Raw genomic sequence first — 19062 nt, forward strand, 5'->3', positions numbered from 1 at the left:
TTGCTAAATCTCCTTATAGATGGCTCCCTTTCAATGTCATGCTTCCTGCCCACTTCCCAGACATCCTCACCATCTTTTCCCTCCAATATCTCATTTATTCCTTCAAGATGACTGTATCATGATTTCCACTTCATTCTTCCATCTTAGAGGCAAGCTGCTTAAGATACAGAATGTTCTAAACCAGTAGTTTTCAGCTTGTAGGGCACAACACTATTGGAGGGTGAAGGAGCCTTCCAGAAGGATAACCTAAGACCACTGGAAAACAGATGCTTACATTACAATTCATAACAGTACAAAATTACAGATATGAAGTAGGAACGAGAATAATTTTATGGTCACCACAATCTGAGGAGCTGTATTAAAGGGCCACACCATTAGGCAGGTTGAGAACTACGGTTCTAAAGGAAGACAAAACATTCCACCCTGCAGGGAATGTTCTTAAACGCAGGAAACAATCATTCAGAAGCTTCAGAAAGTTCCTGAAACTGATCAGGTTCATTAGGTCCCTCCTTCTCCAAGCTTGTATAAATCGTAAGGACTGCTGAGACACTCTTAGACCAGGAACAATTCCCAGAAGAGACAGAGATGAGTTTAGCTCTCTGAAAGTGGTTCAGACTGAAGTGAGATGCCTAGAAACCTGACACTTTTCAACTCATTGAACCACAGTGTATTCCAGGTTTCTAGATTTATTAGCCACTACCAATTCTGGGGTGGGCTTTGTTGATACAGCTGTCTTTGAGACCTTTCTACTCCTGAAAATAACCTCTCACCCATAATCTTTAATGTAACACCAATAAATCTCAACGATTGGATCACCGACATTGAATTTTGGTGATAGTCTTAGTTTGGTCTGTCCTTGGTCTCCTTGCTACAGCAAATAGATGATTTTGTTCACATATCCCCAGGAATACTGCCACACAACAAAATCCATCAAAATGGGAATGACTATGTAGAAATATGGCCCCTCCTCCTTCTCCTCTAGTGAGAGCACAGAGCTGGCTCACCTCACATGGATGTCTGCTTTGATATTTTGTTTATTTGTGCCTTTCTTGTGGCCCAACGAGTTTGCTTTACACCATGGTGAGTTAAAGTCACTTTCTCTCTCTCTTGTAGAGGAGTCTCCTGACATATAAACTCTTGGTAGCAAAAAATTCTTCCTAGAACGATACCGAGACTTGCAGTGCATTCTTGATACTAAACGTGTATGTTTTGTCTTTGTCATTTTCTCCAAGTTTTTGTCAATCTGTATTAAGTGCTAAGTCCCTCAAAGCCAGACCACAGTCCTAGCATGCACTAAATTGCTTGTTCATGTGCACAATGAACAGATCCCTTTCTGGCTCTGCTTGCAGATGCTTCTTTTTTCTTTTTGCAATGACTGACCTTTCTTTGGAAGGCACACCATACTGACTTCTCCAGCCAGCATAGGCTCCACGTGGGTTTAGTGCCATGCCTGTAGCTATTATAACTTCTCTATATCCACACATGGGTCTGCAAAATTCTCTAATCCCACAGACCTATGCATAAAACTTCGAAAAGGACAGGCTAGTGTTTGCCAAGTGTGGGAAGATAAATGGCCCAGGGACATCATGCTCTAAAAGCGCAACTGCCTAATTTCCATGCTGCAAAAGAGATGCTATGTGTCTATGATTTTTTTTCTTTTTTCTTTTTTAAATCATTCCTGGTAAGTTTCAGTACAATATTTAATTTTATTAATTCGTGGCTTCAAGATAGGGGAGTCTTTGGGAGGAAAATGATATGCAATGGTTAAGTGATGGGTTAAGTGATAAAAAAGAAACAAAATGACTTTCATAAATATTGCTTCTACTTTGAGACATGGGGACTGTACTGGTTAGTTTTGTGTCAACTTGACACAGCTGGAGTTATCACAGAGAAAGGAGCTTTAGTTGGGGAAATGCCTCCATGAGATCCAGCTGTGGGGCATTTTCTCAATTAGTGATCAAGGGGGAGAGGCCCCTTGTGGGTGGGACCATCTCTGGGCTGGTAGTCTTGGATTCTATAAGANAGCAGGCTGAGCAAGCCAGGGGAAGCAAGCCAGTAAAGAACATCCCTCCATGGCNTCTGCATCAGCTCCTGCTNNCTGACCNGCTTGAGTTCCAGNCNTGCATCCTTTGGTGATCAACAGCAGNATGGAAATGTAAGCNNAATAAACCCTTTCCTCCCCAACTTGCTTCTTGGTCATGATGTTTGTGCAGGAATAGGAACCCTGACTGGGACAGGGACAATAAGATGACCTGGGACCTGAGATGACCTGGGACCTGAGATGACCTGGGACCTGAGATGCTTCTCTCCAGAGCTGCTTAAAAAGAACAAAGCCTAAAAGCTCTCCATTTGCCATTTATTCTTCTCAGTGTCTCCCTTTCCTCTGCCTTAATGTTAACCCCCAAACCCCACCACACACACCAAATTCTTCAAACAATTAGACACATGTCATTGGATAAAGACACTTAATCTTTTAAGTCTGTACATTCAAAAGTGAAGCTAAGTGTTTAATCTACATTTTTTAAGATTTTTAAATTCGGACTCTAAACATTCTCTTTCTGTCCCTAAATAGTCACATTATCACTCCAATATTTTTGTTTCTAAGAGGGTGATTGTGGGCTTGAACCTGCACCAGGAACAAGCTCATCATTCAGTGGGAGTCAGGGAGTAGGAGTGTTACCTTCCTGAAAAGGTGAGGCCGAATGCCCAATCAGGTGACCCACACAGATTAAATCATGGACCATTAGGGACGTTATAAAACTCCATTGAAGAGATGATGCTGTGACCAGCATTTTAGCATGTGTTTTCTTCCAAGTTGCCCATTGTTGAGGTGGTGCTCATATTCAAACTCCATTGTAATAGAGTTGGTGCTTTTAGAATCCTAGACTCCAGTTTACTCAGAACATTTATTACTGTAGACCCACATGAGAACAAATATAAAGGTGAGCTGGTGGCTTAGCGGATGAAGCTTGGACAGGATGGGTACCTCCCATCTGAGGTACAAGGTAGCTAGTACCTAATTAATCTTGCATCTCTTCCTGCAGGAGGACATGCAGTTTAGATTGGATTAAGGTAACACAGATTATACTCTACCCATTCTCCATTTATGACTGTCTGTTCTTAGGATCTGAGTTTTCCCTCCCATCAGCCGCCTCTGTCCTTTCACTCCCGTTTCACAGTCTTCACGTGCTTCTTCTGTAAAGCTTTCGTGACATCTCATCCACATGGCTAGCTCCTTCTTTTGAATCACTACTTGGAGTCGGTGGGTGGGGGGGGGGGTTGTTGCTTTTGGCACGGGTATCCCTGTTGTGTTGATGAGTGACAGCAGATTCTGCCTCCCCAAATACCCTGCAGCGCTGATAAGAGGAGCTGGCAAAGGGCAAGACAGAAGCCACCAGAAGTGGAGTGGGCCAGGCTCCAGGGGACCTGGTTACCTACCCAGCAGGGTTCTGATATCTGAGAGGTGAACTCAGGATTAATTCTCAACCCCCATTCATCACAAGGCAGGCGTCTGACATGTGGGCATAAGGACTGGCTTCCTTGTCTAATAATGGCACGGAACTAAGAGGTATCATATGCAAATACACTCCTGTTACTAGTTTTCCATTATTTGAGAAGAGCCTGGACCACAGGTTAGTTTGTGATATCTCATACATGGCAGAGTTTTGGGTCAAGATATGTAAAGATTTCTTCCAGGAAATCTAAAGAAGATCATGAGCACCGCAGGAGACGTCCCCCACCACCTATGGGGATTTGGCTTTGGAGGCTCGTGGCATCATTCTGACTATATGCATTGTCAAATCTGGACAGGTTTGCTCTTTGGAAGCAAAATGTGTGGGGGGACAGTGATGCCTGGTGACAGGGAGCCTCAAATAATGCTGATAAGTATGAATCTGAGACTCTCCCTTTCCATTATTTATACGCTTTTGGCATAAAACAAGCATTTTAGAAAATGGTGATTTAGCAGATGGTATGTGTCCAGAAAATAAGTCCAAAAAGCCACTGCCTCCTGAGAGAGAAGACAGGGAAGGAATGAAAGAAGGAGAACTAGAAGGAGCCTGTGCATGATTGTAAGGGAGCTGATGAGGCAACACAATCGTTGGCAGGGCTAGGGCGTGGGGGATGAAGGATTTGCCAGGCAGCAAGGATGAAATGGCGTGTGCAATTGCTGCCTTTGCTAAATGGGGTCTCTAATTCCTTTCTCCATAATGGTAATGACTCACATTTATATGGTGCCTTTCATCAGCTCGAATCTCAGGGAGGGGGCAAGATCCCCTGTTTACTAAGCTCCTAAATCTGGTCCTCAGTAGGTTATAGAATGACATCTATATAGCAGCCATATCTATTTTATAGAAAAATAGCTAATGTGAAATGGTATGTTCAGAGGCGGAAGAAATGAATCCAGCCTGGAGTAACAAAGGTACAGGAAGAGACATCATGGAAATCCTGCCTGCTTGTTTCCCATCATGAGAGTTAGTGTTATCCAACTCAACAGGAACCTACAGTTGGATGCAGTTTCTGGAAGCTTCCAATGGATTCACTAATCTTTCCCTTACTTTACCTGCTTCTTATCTTTACAAAGGACTTCATACTTTTTGAAAAATTCCATTTTAAGGAAGATGCCCTCCAGTAAAGTTCTGACAGACTCTGACACTGGGTTCTAAGCAGAGCCAAAGACATTTTTGCCTGATGTGTTTGGGCTGCAGAACTAGAGAGGACATGCAGGACACAGGCAATGATAGGTCAAAGGGTGAAAGGGAGGGACTATCCAACAAGATGTGCTGAGACATCAGGTTTAATTCACTGAGACACAGAAGCCATCAATGACTATGACCCACTAGTGAACTGGGGATGGGATTAGCCAGGTAAAATAGAGACTGACACAAAGTAGTGGCAAGAATTGTGAGAGAATTGGACTTTTTTTTTTCACCTTGTGTTTAGAAGGGGACATGAGGGTCCCTTCTTTTCAAGTTGGGGACTAAGTAAAAGAATACACCCTTTCCTTCATTGCTTTCTTCTGCAAATGTCACATGGTCATTTGTCAGTGACTCCTTAGCAAAGTGTATGTATGTCACTGGAGGATGGGTTAGATTCAGAAGGGCAGGCACGATACACACATGGACACTCAGGTAACAGGACCTGTGCTCTGGACTTGCCCTTGATCAGTCTGTGAGCGGAAGCTGCCCTTCAGCGCAGGAGACAAAGGCTAAGCTTCAAAGCAGACAGCTGTGTAAGCGTGGACAGAGCACTGGCTCCCTCTGAGTCCTCTGTTTGGATTTGTCATTGAAAAAAACAATAATATATGACAAACATATCTGAAAATCCGGAATCTTCGATACTCTAAAGATTAAAACATTGTAGACATAGATATGACATACTTAGAAACATCTCATACTATAAATTTTATTTGCCACCAAAAACATATTTAAGAGATCATATAAAATTATGATCAGGCTGTGTGTGTATGCTACATATGAAATATAAATGAATTTTGTGTTTAGACCCTGGTCTTATCCCCAAGATGTCTCATTATATAAATGCAAATATTTGAAAATAAAGAAATCTGAAATTTAAACTAGTTCTGTCCTTCAAGTATTTTGGACAAACAACACAATGTGCTAGGTTAGGTTTGCAGAAAGCACATTAGGAAGGAAGGGATGAAACATAAGTTCAGGCACTCAAACACACTACCCGTGCTCCTGGTCCTCTACTTTGGATGATGAATTTATACCCAGATAATACATAAAGTAGATAATACCAAAAAAGAGGAATGCCATGCTTTTGGCCAAGAGATAATTCATAAAGGAACTGAGCCTAACACCCAGTTCTTCTGCTGCTGGTCTGCTCGCTTTTAGAAGGTTGACAGGATGGTCATTTCTTTCTCTCTCATATGGCTGACAGAATATCACATGGGAATATGGACAAGAGGTGGAGAGGATTTTGAATAAAGGAATAGCCACCATGTGAATGCATTGCTATAGTGAGGATACCCCAGGAGCATGAATAGTATGTAGAGATGAACCCCCACTGGGAAACCATCACAGTTTACTGAGTACCCAACACAAACGTCTGACCACAACATAAAACCAGAATGAAATGTACCCAGGCAACTGATTTTTGTGCCTGGGATTTTTCCCTCAGGTCTATGTACCTTGGATTCTTTAACTTCTTAACACAACTCTACTATTATTTTCTTTTAGCTAAAATGACACTTAAAACCATCAAACAAACAAACAAAACTCACAAAGTATCTGTGTATGACTAGTTCAGTTTGGATAGATCAGTGCTATCATGCTTTTAAAATACCAGCATTTCTCATGTCCATATTTAATACAGAGCCCCATGCCAGGCAGGCTTCATCGAGGCTCTTCAAGAAACCAGGTAACTTCAAAGAAGTCTTTTGAATAAGAAATGGCAAAACTATAACTACTCTGGGCAGGCAGGATAAATGGACCATTTGGTGACATACAATCTACTCTCTTTCATTAAGAAGACAATGAACCACCATGACAACTCACAAATTACTAACATGACACAATCTAGTAGTTTCTAACAGAAATTCGTTGACACAAAAATAATTCATTCTTTTTTTACTTGACTGTTTTTTTACAGTCACTATTTGTGGACTCCCCAGGAAGACAGAGAGCAAGGGAGAGAGACCTTAAGGATAAACAGAGATAAAATATTATATCCACATCCTCACAGTGTGCAAAGAGACACTTAAAACCAGGCTTTTACCAGAGTGTATTACACCATTTGAGGACAATAGAAATGCAAGAAACTCTTAGCTTCTTCAATTCCCATTAAAGGAATTCCCAAGGACTTATACACTCTTCAGAGTCTTAGCATTTACGTACTATATGGACAGGGATATAGGGATATGTTTGTCAAATTGTGAAACTGAATGGTAGGGAAAGATTTGTGTCGATAGGGAGGTAAACAAAGAAATTCTGCCAATAACTGATTGGGAGGTAGATCTTTCCGGAAGCAATGAACATATTCACAGACATCACTGAGTAAGGATCCCAATGAGTGGGTGTTCCAAAAATTGCAGGGATATGGTTCTGTTGTAAAGGAGACTCAGAATACCTTCCCCCAAGCCACTTCCCTTAGTGTATGTGACGCTGTGACTGCAGTCAAGGGTTCTGTTTAGGGACCTGACTGTGGCAGTTTATTCAATGACCACGGTAAGGAGCAGAGAACATGGTTCAGGGCTGTGGTTCCCTGACTGGTTAGACTTGAGGAGTCTCTGACCACCAGCTTCCATTCACTCTGTGGTAAATTTCCCATCTGAGATTGGTGACTTCCACTGATAGGGTGTCACACACATGGTCACTGTCATTCGTTTTTAGCCTTGGCACTCTTAAGATGTTGTTGGTATTCTATTCATTTTTAGAGCCTTCAACTAGCAAACTGTGCCAAATCCTCAAGACCTAATGACATAAGAAGAGTGTCTTCTACAAAAAGTACAGTCATTGCACATATCTATCATTTAGAGAGTGACTGAGGCTGTCTCAGGCCTTGGCTTTGTGGAACAGAAAGACAGGAAAACCATGTAAAGAGTATATGAAATGCATAGCAAATCTAAGCATGCTCATGGGTCTATTCGAAATCCCCCCCCCCAACTTCCCCATGGTAAAACAAGTACCCAGCACGATTGGCCTTCAGACTGCAAAGGCCACCACGACTTAAACAACTGGCAAGTCCAAGTCTAGAGAAAAATGTCTTACCTGGAGACATGGAGGACTCATAAGAACCTCTCTCCTTGCGATTCATCTTGAAGGCTTGGATGTCCTTCTCCCTGTACGTCCCAAAGCCTTCAAAGCTCCTCCTCTTACTCCCACCCATGTCACCATCCCACTTGTCGCTGGAAGGATTCATTTCACTGAACACATCCAGACCCTCCGATCTTGTGCTGTCTCCACCGCTGCCAGAGTACCTTTTAGCACAGGACTCCACAGGCTCACCACTCAAGTCACCTTTGTCCTTAGCCTGTGTCCAGTGCTGGGCGTCAGAAAGTGACAGCGTAGACAGGGTGTCCACCTCAAAGTTGTTCTTGGAAACCTTGTGGCTGGCCTCCCCATGCTGGTGCTTCTGTCTCTCCTTGTGTTTGCTCTTCTCGCTCACCAGCGGGAGCTCTTTGTCGGAACCACTGAGCCGTTCACTCAGGAGGTGGCTGGAGAAGCCTGTGGCTTTGCCTGCAAAGAGACCACTCAGGTTGTCATGGGTTCCTAGGATTCGGTCTTCCTTGTGCTTCCGCTTATGTTTGTGTTTCCTCTTGTGGAGCCTACTGCTGGACAGAGTGGCCCCGCCCACCTTGGGAGGGTTCAGGGATGGCTGTATGTCACCAAGGCCCATGCCGACGGTTCCCTGCAAGTGGACTCCATGCTTGGCTTTATGTTTCGTTGCCCCGGACATCTTTACATGAGAACTTGCGTGGAACTGGGGTGGTGGCACTGTCGGCCTCATGAAAGGGGACGCTGCTCCAAGTGTGTGTGATAGGTACAGAGGAGCTGGATATTGACCATAGTAACCAAGGTTCATCATAGGCATTGATGTGTAAGGCATTCCATAGGGTGCATAGTAACTTCCACTGGGGATAGGGTAGCTGAACCCCTGTAAAAAAGGCACCTTTGTCATGGTGTCATTGGTTTTTGCAGGCCTACCACGCTTCTTCTTTGACTTCAAGTCTGAAGTCCTACGAAGATAGAGCAATGGGTCGTACTGGATATATGGCACCGGGTAATAGTGATCAAAGTTAATCCTAAAGATGCTAGGATATGGATTCTCATGGTAAAAAGTGTAGCCCCGGTGGGAGATCCTAAACACTTGAAACTTGGTGATGAGCTCTTCCAGCTCAGCCAGAAACTGGAGATCGTCGCGGTTTTGCAGGCTCTTCCGTTTCCTCTTGTGCTTTGGCTTCTTGAGGCTTTCGTGGGCCAGAAAAGTGTCCACAATGAGATGCTTCTGCCGGTGGCCGTGCCGGTTCTTTGTGCTGGTGTCCGATGGAATGGCCTCTGGGTTGTCAAGGGAACAGAAGTCGAAAGAGTACCTCCGCCGGGATTCTGAACTCTTCTCTGCTTGGTCGGAGGTGCTGTTGTTGTCTGTCCCGATGCCACTGTCGCTCGGGATGGTCTCCTCACTGTGGGACTCACTCACAGGGGACAATGTTATCTCCTTTAGTGAGCCAATCTCGCAAAGGTGTGATGGGGAGTTGGCCATCAGCCGGGGTGGGGACAGCTTCCAGGTCCCACTGTGGATTCCCTTCTGGGTTTTGGTTGGAAGAGCACTGATGGGCTGGAGGTTCGGCATAGTTTTCAATTCTGAAAAATTGGTTTCAGTGCTGGCGGGGCTCAGGTTGCCATTGGACCCACCTAACTGTGTTGAGAGTGGGTGCATAGCTGCTGGTGAAGAAGCCACAGGTGACTGGAAGCTGGAAGGCACGGCTGGAACGTCCGGCTGGCTAGACACAGGCCTGGAGTGCTTGATGGCTATTTTGGGTTCCTCGGATGGGGGTGGCAGTTCTGTCCTTGGCTTCCTGCCCCTCTTCTTGCCTATGTAGATGGTTCCTCTCTTGCTGACATTAATCTGCTTTCCCAATTTACTTTCAATAGATGCTGCCCCAGGACTGGTCTCTGGGGGAGCTTTGGCCTTTAGGGCCACACTGCTAGAACAGGACAAGATCTGATTTAAGATATTTTTTCTCTTGAGTGTCTTCATCTTGTTGATCGTTTTGATGGTCTTCTTATCCAACACGCCAAGCTTGCCAACCTTTTTGTGAAACTTCATCTCGCTCATGGGTTTGTCCTCTCCGGGCACTAACTGGGCCAATTTAGCCAGACTGCGCCGCCTCTTTCTTTTCTTGGTGCCAGGAAACTCTCTGCTGATTGGACTGACGGGGCTAGTGGAAGTGCCTTCGTGAATCGTCTCCACAGTGAGCAAAGGTTGCTTCTTTGGTCGTCCCCGCTTCTTTTTCACCGGTGTGATCACAGTAAGACTGTCCGTGTTGGTGTATAGAGGACTGGATGGGGTAATGGGGTAAGCAGACGGTGGCTCCACCATCAGTTTTTCAGCGGTAGCTAAGACTGCCTCTCGAAGCGTAGCCGGAGGTTTTGCCTTGCTACACCTCCTTTTTGCAGCAAACTTGGGGTGCTGGATCTCAGGCAGCTTTCCTGATGGAGCGTGCTCTGTGCGTGTGGGTGACGTCATGACCATGGGCGGTTTCCTCTGCTTGGACGCACCTCCAGGGACAATTTTCTCAGCGTTCCCACCTGTTTCAAGGCCAACTGAGGGGGATTCGTTCTCTATCATCTTACCCAACTTTGGGACTCGAGGGTCTTTCTTACTTCCCTCTGAGTTGGAAAGTATTCTATTAACAACTTCACTGCTCATAGTAATCCCCGAAGCCAGTGCTTTCTCCGGGATGATTTTTTCCACCACAGCTTTAATAGTCTGCCTCCTTTTCTTCTTATGGTTGCTTGGATCCAGAGAAGGTGTCTTTATGGGGATAGTAATCCGGACATGACTGGAATCATTTTCTGGATTACTGACGGAACTGATGCTCTGCCGGGTTGGCGATGCCTCGTGAGCACTGTCTGCAGAGTAGGTTTCCCTTTTCCCTTCTGTGGTTTCAAATGCTTTCTGGGCACTCTTGACCCAATCCAGATCCGAGTTTGGTAGGGTTTGGCTTATCATATCTTTTTTACTGGACTTCTTCTTGCAACTGAGAGTGGGTGGTTCTGGGAGTTCCTTTGTACTTCCTCCATCTTGATCTCCCAATGGCTGGAGTCCATTGCACTCAGCTGAGTTGCTAGGGGTCGCTGGGGAGTTGTGGCTGCCGGGGGAGGGTACCACACTTCCCAAGAGCAGGTCTTTGCTACTGCTGGACAACTGACTCCAGGTCCCCCCTGTGTTGCCTTTTTTACTCTGGGCCTTCGCAAAGGAACCCACGGGTTCAAGAGCTGGGATCTTGCTGGTGCTTGCAGTGTCTCTGCCAGACTCTGGACTGATGAAGCAATTCTGAGTAGCTGGTCCACTGTCAGAGTTGGAGGACCAGTCCATGTGGCTCTGGCTGCTGCTTTTTTGCTGGTGCTTTGGTTTTAAGGTGTCACTGGTGAAGCCCTGGGAGTGACCTGGGTCATACTGAAGTGTTGAGTGTTTCTGGGGCCTCTCGTAAGCCTGAGAGTAGAGAAAGTGGAAAGGGAAAGAAAGAGAAACAAAGATGAACATTTTGGAACTTCTTAAAGTTTGTCTTAACAGCTTAATTGTTTTAAAATTTGAAATAAGTGGTTATGCTCATATTTTCCTGAATTTCAGAATGCTTTAGAGAGAGGGGAGTTTTCTCAATTATGGTAATAAGATACATGACACTGGATTTGGACATTAGCAAGGATGTTTTAATTGTTGCCCCTCCCCTCTAAAGAATGTGATTTATTGCAGTCTAAGAAGAACTGTACAAAGAGAAGAGAGGAGGTGGTCACCCCAAGGCCTCTGAGCTCAATGATTAGAATCTTACGAAGCAGTAGCTGACACGTAACCAGTAGAGAATCTGGCTCCATGCAGCAAAGCCAGCAAGAGCCTGAACTCCCCAACTGATGCTCCTTTGCCTAATTCAGGCTGCTTCTTACTTATTCCAGTCTCTCCTCAGAGGTCTCCCATTCTCCTCCTGTGATTTCCCTATTTAGAGCAGTGAACTGCACATTATAGAGCTCAGTCTCTTTGTATGCAAGTACCACTGAGTTCTTTGGGTGAAAACTGCCCAAGTCCAAGGCATGCAGAAGACAACATGAGAAACATGCAGGAACCATCCTGATTTTGTCTCTGGGGATGCTGCTGTGGTTGAGGGCTAGCATGGTAGGATCCATGAGGCCACATTAAACAGTTCCTTCTCTTTAAGGAAAGTCTCCAAAGGAAGATCGAGTTTATTGAACAAATGTACTAAGAACAAATTGTGATCCGTCAAAATAACCTTCCTGTACCATGGCATCTGTGCTTCCCCTACACGAGGGAGGGAATGACTCCAACAATTGCCTTAGGATTTCTTCCTAAGAATAGCAAGACACATCAGAGTCTACAAGACCACCAAGGGATGGAAGGCTAACCATCACTGGAGGGACTGACACCACTTTTAGTTAGAAATGCTCTCGGTATTTCAGAGAGTTGAGAGTCACACAACTGCAGGTTCGTTCGAAGCTTAATTTGCAACCACAGTGATGCACTTATAGGGGAGATTAGTTTCAGATTTGTTACAGGAGGGAAATATTTGTAAATCAAAGAAAACTTCTATAACATTCACCCTAAGAAAAATGTGGTGGTTGGTATAGAAAATTTGGCAGTTTTCCCTGTAATATCTATCAGTCCAATATCTACACGTGGCCTATTGGTCTTTCACCTGTCATCTTATCTACCTTCTAGTTTTTAGCTCCATCTATCTGTCTTTGGGGCTATAGAACCAATGTCCTGCTAGAACCCATTTCTAATGTTTCCATGAAGAATCCAGGAATTCATGGCAGAGGCTTCAGAGGTAAAAGTCAATGTCTTAATTCAACAGCTTTTGCATCATATTAGCTATTGGACTCCGAGGAACATTTTGTCACTATGGCTTTGTGAAATCATTTTTATGTTTATATGACTACACTCCATATTTTTTTCAAGTGTGATAGTCTTCCTGAGTCAAACCAATACACATCCCAAGGGGGAAAAGTGTCACCTTAAAATTTGTAGTATTAATATCGTTAGTATCAATATACACATAACTATCTTTGTACTACTAACACCATTAGCATCAATATATACATAATTACCTTGTCACTTGATGCTGTCTACTAGGGGTTATTGCTACGCACATAAGCTATATCCCAGTTTCTATAAAGTGTACGAATTGAAAACAGAGGATAAAATATCAAATGTCACTTAGTCATCTTTTAGGAATCAGGGGTTGCTACTTCTCCATTTCAAGAATCCAATGTTTTCTATTCCTCTGGGATGCTGTGTAACTTATCCTATGGCATTTCTGAGACTAAGGTAAAAGAAGCTATGAATATTACTGTCGTCAGCCTCGGGGGCAACATTTGTGGTGATTCTGTTTACTCCACACTCCTGGTTCTTTCATGTCCCCAGTGCTGGTCGTTAGAGTCCGTCTATGAATGGGGCTTAGTGATGAAGTCAGGGCTGGGAACTTGGTCCCTGACTCTTACCACCTGTTCTCTGCTCTAACAGACTTCACAAGTAACATCTCTTTCATGCTATATGATCTTCATCCTAGTGATGCCCCTCAACCTTACAGAAATAGCCTGATCTTAGGCTTTCAAGAAAACACGCATTCACGTTTGTTGCACCAGCTGTAGCTGATTTTTGCATGTTTGATTTTGTATGATAATTGAATTACATGCCCACTTCTTTTTCTAGCTTATTACATATCAACAAGGTACCTATCAGGGTGCCTTGGCACACAGCAGGCCCACAATAAACATTTACCAAATGAATGAAGGAATGTGCGTTTTATTACGGATATTTCATTTTGTCAATGATGAGATTAATGTGCTACGCACTGCAATATATTGCTTGCAAACACAGTGCTTCAAACACATTGACACCTGATTCCCTACACTCTCTCTTCTGCATGTTCCACTGGCTTCCATAACAACATCTACCACAGTCCTTACAGTACCATGTGGTATTTCATACATATAGACTTCTGTCTCTTCCGCTAATACTGTAAGACATTTTTTTAAGATAAAAGCAAGCAGACAAACAAACAAACAAACAAACATATTACCTATCTTTTTATGTACCTTATAATTCCCAGAGCTTACTAAAGAAATAAGTACACAAAGCCATTTAGGACTGTTTGTTAAATTAATAAATAACTAAAAGAGCGACTGGAGAGATGGCTGGATGGTTAAGAGTTCTTACTGCTTTAATAGAGAGAGCCTAAGTTTAGATCCCAGCAGCCAGATCAGGTAGCTTAAAAGTGCCTGCTACTCCAGCCCCAGCGGATCTGACACCTTCTTCTGGCCATCACCTGCACAGGTTGAATACACACAGAGATTCATACACTTAAATAAAAATAAGTATGAAACTAAAAGAAAAAATAACAATTTACTGAAGTTCCTAGTAAAATGGCAAAATATACAGTTACACACAAAAGATAATGCACCATTCATCTTTCATTTGATAATGGCTCATAATGAAACTGGAGTGCTGAAAAAGGTTAGGTGTTGACCAAACTATAAAATCACCTCTTCCCCTCAATTTACGGCCTATATTCCTTCTAGGTTATCCCTTCCCCTTAGTGTAATTTATACTGTTAGTTCTTCCCTATCTCTTGCCACTTGCTTCCAGTTAGCTGTACTGTGAGGGAGGGTCTGTACCTATTAAGAAGGTGAGTTTCAGTCTGACGAGAATGTTTGGGACTGTACTGTTTTAGCCAGGGACCAGGCAAGGCTCATGTGCTGTTCTGGTCTTCCTCTAGGTCACTGCCTGACCCACTGTTCTTACACTTTCATAGGCCATGTTACCCATCAAGGCCAGATGGACAAAGACGTGAGATATAGGATCAGGAGTGGGGATGGGAGTGGTATGTAAGCTTGTCACTCCCTGGGGCTGCAGAGAAGGGGCAAAGAGGGAGGAAGGACCAAGAATGAGCACTTCCTAAACTGACACTCAGGAAATCCCAGTTCCTCATTGGTCAGCCATGATATGTGTACACAATAGCTGTGCTGACACTCGGGAAATCCCAGCTCCTCATTGGTCAGCCATGATATATGTACACAATAGCTCCGGTATGCCCTTCACCAAGGACTGAGCTCCTAGTCTACCCATACAGAGATGGGCAAGCACACCACACAAAGAAAAAGGAAAATGACTGTTCCCTCCCTCATCATTTATACAAATCGCATACCTTTACATTCTGCACAAGTTACGCTTCTTTTTAAAGAGAAATTTATTGGGATTTTTAATGAAACACTTGAAATTTCCTAAACAATGGAAGAAAATTAATACCTGAACCTTATTTCATGCTTATCTAAGGCTAAGCTGTTTCTTTTTTTTCAAGAAACAAATAAGGTGAATGGAATCAGAGGAAAAAATATATATGTATGTATTTGTGTATATAAAACTCATCAGAAGGAAATAAACAAGCTCTCACAGACATAAGCTACTCTTTGGGGTCATCTTTATCCTTGCTTCTTTCGATGTCACCTTTAATATAAATTTACTGTCTGTGAGATATGTTGGTTTACAAGCACAGGGAAATATGAAGCCACTAGGGAATCTTTATCGCTGAATTTGGCACTTGGTGCTTCTCCAGATGTGGTGTTGGATCACTGTATCAGGAGCACTTAAGGTACCAGTTATGGATCCAGATCCCTTGCCCTCTGCAGACCCACTAAACTCATAGTCTCTCTGGGTAGGAGGAAGGGATACATAGATTAACAGGCTCCCCAGATAATGTTGATGTACAAATTTATATCCTGCTGATCTAATGATTTAACACAGGCTCATCTGCGGTTACTATGACATTCACAGCACTTTGGTGGTAAATATGCAGAGCAAACCACCACAGGCCTGTTAGGATATTCAATTTGGCAACAGTGAACATTCCTGTTTTGCTCCATGAACTCTGCAATTTACGTGGTAAGAAACCCCAACACTGTTTCCCATTTCAGGGAAGGATGTGAGTAAGAGTTACAGAAGGGCCACATTCACAGGAGGAGGGGAGCGGTACCTTCCCAGAAGGGAGAGCAGGCAGGTAGTCCAGCCTGGAGTTTTTATCCACTAATCATCAGGGCTCGGGGGAGTCTTGGCATTCCATTTCTGGAGCTAGAAGTAAGTGCTTAAACTTGAGGGAGAGCAGAGTGTGGGAGACAAGGGACTGAACCACAAACTCTCTGCTTAGACTTAAATGTGTCTAATGTTAGCTCTATGCTAGAAATCGCACAGGAAGCCTTGTTAGAAACAACATACCCAGGGTCTACCCAGAGCAATTATGTCAACATTCTGGTGGTGAGCCCAAATAACTAGTACTTCCTTCAAAGCTTTCAGGCAATGCCAGTAAGCAGACAGAATTCAGAACCCTGGATCATATCTAAGACAGGGCCTGGCTTAGCCACCAGGGAGACTGTAATACTGCCAGGAGATTCCTATTCCAGTGGTTTTCAAATGTGTTTCACCAAATCCTAGACTCTTCTAAAAACATTTTTGAACTGTAGCCAGTGGATTTGACAAGACACACATGCACACACCAGCCACTTCCTCAAAGAAAAGCCATTTAACCTTGCAATCATGAAAGATACCAAGCTGGCATAGAACCTGCTACAAGCACCTCTAATGAGCCAAGTACCTTCCTGAAATCACTCATGATAGATACAGACAAATGTTGCTGAGTTCCTTGTTTGAATTATGGCTTCAGGGTCTGTGGTTCCACAGGACACAAGATATGCAACAAACTCTTCTTTTAATATATGTACATTTTTACATTTTGCAGAGAATCTCCTACATGTCTATAGTATTTTTATCATTTTTAATCCTCCCTCTACCCCTTCCAACTTCTCTTATGTGTCCCCCACTACTTTCCAAATTCCCAGCCTCTTTATACACACACACACACACACACACACACACACACACACACACACACACATTCTTAAACAAGCACAGAGGTAGAGGCAAAAAAATGCCCACAATCAGGTAAATAAAACTAGACTAAAACATCCATTCTGAAAATTTTCAACTATTTAAAGAAACGAATGCACGGACATTGATGACCAGATGGGAAGCCTCAGTATAGAGATCAGAACACTGGCATAGGCACGTGTGAACTCTGCATCTGAACAAAAGCTACAATGAAAAACTTCATTGTGGGAGTCAGAACAGCATGGGAATGGCACAGGAGAAACCATCTGAATTGAGAGATGGGGAGAGGAAGAAGAAACAGCACTAGCAATCGAGGGGTATCAAACACTAAGACTATCCACAGGAAGTCAAATGAGTAAGGCATGCAGATCCAGGTCATTAAGAAGACCAACAAATCAGAGGCAGAATGAACACAACAGAAACCATATCCACACACATCGTAAAGAAACTGGTGAAAACCAAAGACGAGCAGAAAAATTTAAAGGCTGCCAGATAAATAAGATAGGCCTCTTGTAAGAAAGTAGAGACAAAACAAAAAAATGCCGGGCTTTTCATCAATGCAAAATAAGATCTACTTCGCATATCAACCAACTCTGCTCCCCTTGTAACTGCAAACTTACTTCCATTGAAATATCTGGGGCCATGTAATTAGGAGGAATGGCCAGGGAGGTCGTATTTAAGTTTTCAGCTTCATTTGTTGTCAGGGAAATGACAAAACCACAAGAAGATGCCCACTTGCTGACTGGGGTAGCTCGGATAAAAAGGACAAACAGCAACTGAAGCCAGATGCAAAGCGATTGACACTTCCTTCCATGGCTTGAGGGAGAGTGTTAAAGGGCAAAAGCACTGGAAGATGTTCTGGCAATTTCTCTCAAAGCTAAATGTACCTCATGACTCAACAATTCCACTCCAATTACTTACCTGGGAGACCAAAACAAGTGTGTGTGTGTGTGTGTGTGTGTGTGTGTGTGTGTGTATTTATAGACTTTTATAAAAACACCAGAGCAGGTTATTCAGAGTTCTTAGTGCCCAGAATACCTCAAACTAAACCCATAAATGAAAGGAACCAAGCATAGATGTAGTCCACAAATGGGATAACTCTCTGCACTCCCTTCGCTCTCTCTGTCTCTGTCTGTCTGTCTGTCTGTCTGTCTCTCTCTCTCTCTCTCTCTCTCACACACACACACACACACACACACAGATCCAGATGTGTTTCTTTCCAGATGTGTTTCTTTCCAGAGGTTTCCCACCTCTGGTAGCCTGGAACTCACTGTTGCCCCCCTCACCAGGTTCTCTTTCTTCTCGATCCACAAGCGCACCTAATGAGTTCATCCCTAAACAATAAAACAGTACAGCCTGACTGGAGGAGACAGGAGCTTGTGGCTTCTTCAGGCCTTTGGGCTCCCTTCCCTCATCCTGTGCATCCTCTCTGACCTGGGCTCATAGGTGCAGCCTCCCCTGCAGCCTCTGGTTCACCTCTCAGAAGGTAACCGTGTCAGCTTGACAAGAACCTGGCTCACAAATCAAAGTTAGCGCCGCCCCGCCTTCTCGGTAAATCATGTGTGATCCATCTGAGTAATGCCGCCTCCAGTGTAATTCCCGATTAAGAGGCTTTATCTGGAGAGATAAGCAGCTGTTTCCCCTGTCACTAATTGCTGTCTGCTGTGATTTTAAAACATCTGCACCATTGTGCTCTTGATTTTCATATTCTAATCACTCTGAAACTTGAAAAAGGTACATCGTTGATTGTTTCTATGGGTTAATTAGTACACAGTCTCATTGTGGAGACAATTTAGAGGCAGCAGAACCTCAATCAGGAAGTTTGTTTTAAAAATTAATAACATCAGTTTGAGACTGGAGGGACAGCCGCATTCAGAGACCTATCAAGACATCCTTAAGAGGGATGGGAGCCAGTCTTTGTTGCCCTCTACAGAGGAGGGAACGCGGTAGTTGGAATAGCAACAGAAAGACGGAGGGAACCCTGAACTGTGGCTCCTTAGCATAGCACCCCACCCAATGTGTCCCCAGTCACAGACACTCAAAATAGCACGGGTCCCTTTTCCCAATCTGAGTTTGCTGACAGCAGTTCGGACCATGTATGTTTTAAGATCCATCACTGTCTTCTGCTCTGTTCTGCCTCAGTGGGAGAGGACACAGAGGAAGAACGGAGACGGAGGATAATACTCCAGTACCTCTCAATGTGAACTGCTTGGGATTCTGGGATTCACCTTAGGACACTTTTAACGCTTAGACTCAGACTCTGTAAGTCTAACATGGGGCTAAGATTCTACATTTCTATCAAGATCCCAGATGGAGTGCAAGGACCTGTGTTTGTGATATGCAATTTTTCCTCCAAGCATTCGACTACAGGTAACACTCCTGAGAGTTGTGGAATAAAAGGGAGGCTGCAGAATGTGGCGCAGGCAG

General features: G+C 43.8%; 1 protein-coding gene across 1 annotated transcript in view; it reads right to left on the reverse strand.

The window, feature by feature from the left end:
• The window catches only part of Setbp1 (SET binding protein 1), a 356761-nt gene that overhangs the window by 97003 nt on the left and 240696 nt on the right, over positions 1-19062 (reverse strand). Inside the window, exon 4 of the mRNA XM_021214418.2 lies at positions 7731-11178. Within this exon, the coding sequence (XP_021070077.1) occupies positions 7731-11178 (3448 nt within the window). The remainder of the gene's footprint in view (positions 1-7730; positions 11179-19062) is intronic.

The sequence above is a fragment of the Mus pahari genome, chromosome 15, assembly GCF_900095145.1.
Source record: "Mus pahari chromosome 15, PAHARI_EIJ_v1.1, whole genome shotgun sequence".
NCBI classification, from domain to species: Eukaryota; Metazoa; Chordata; class Mammalia; order Rodentia; family Muridae; genus Mus; species Mus pahari.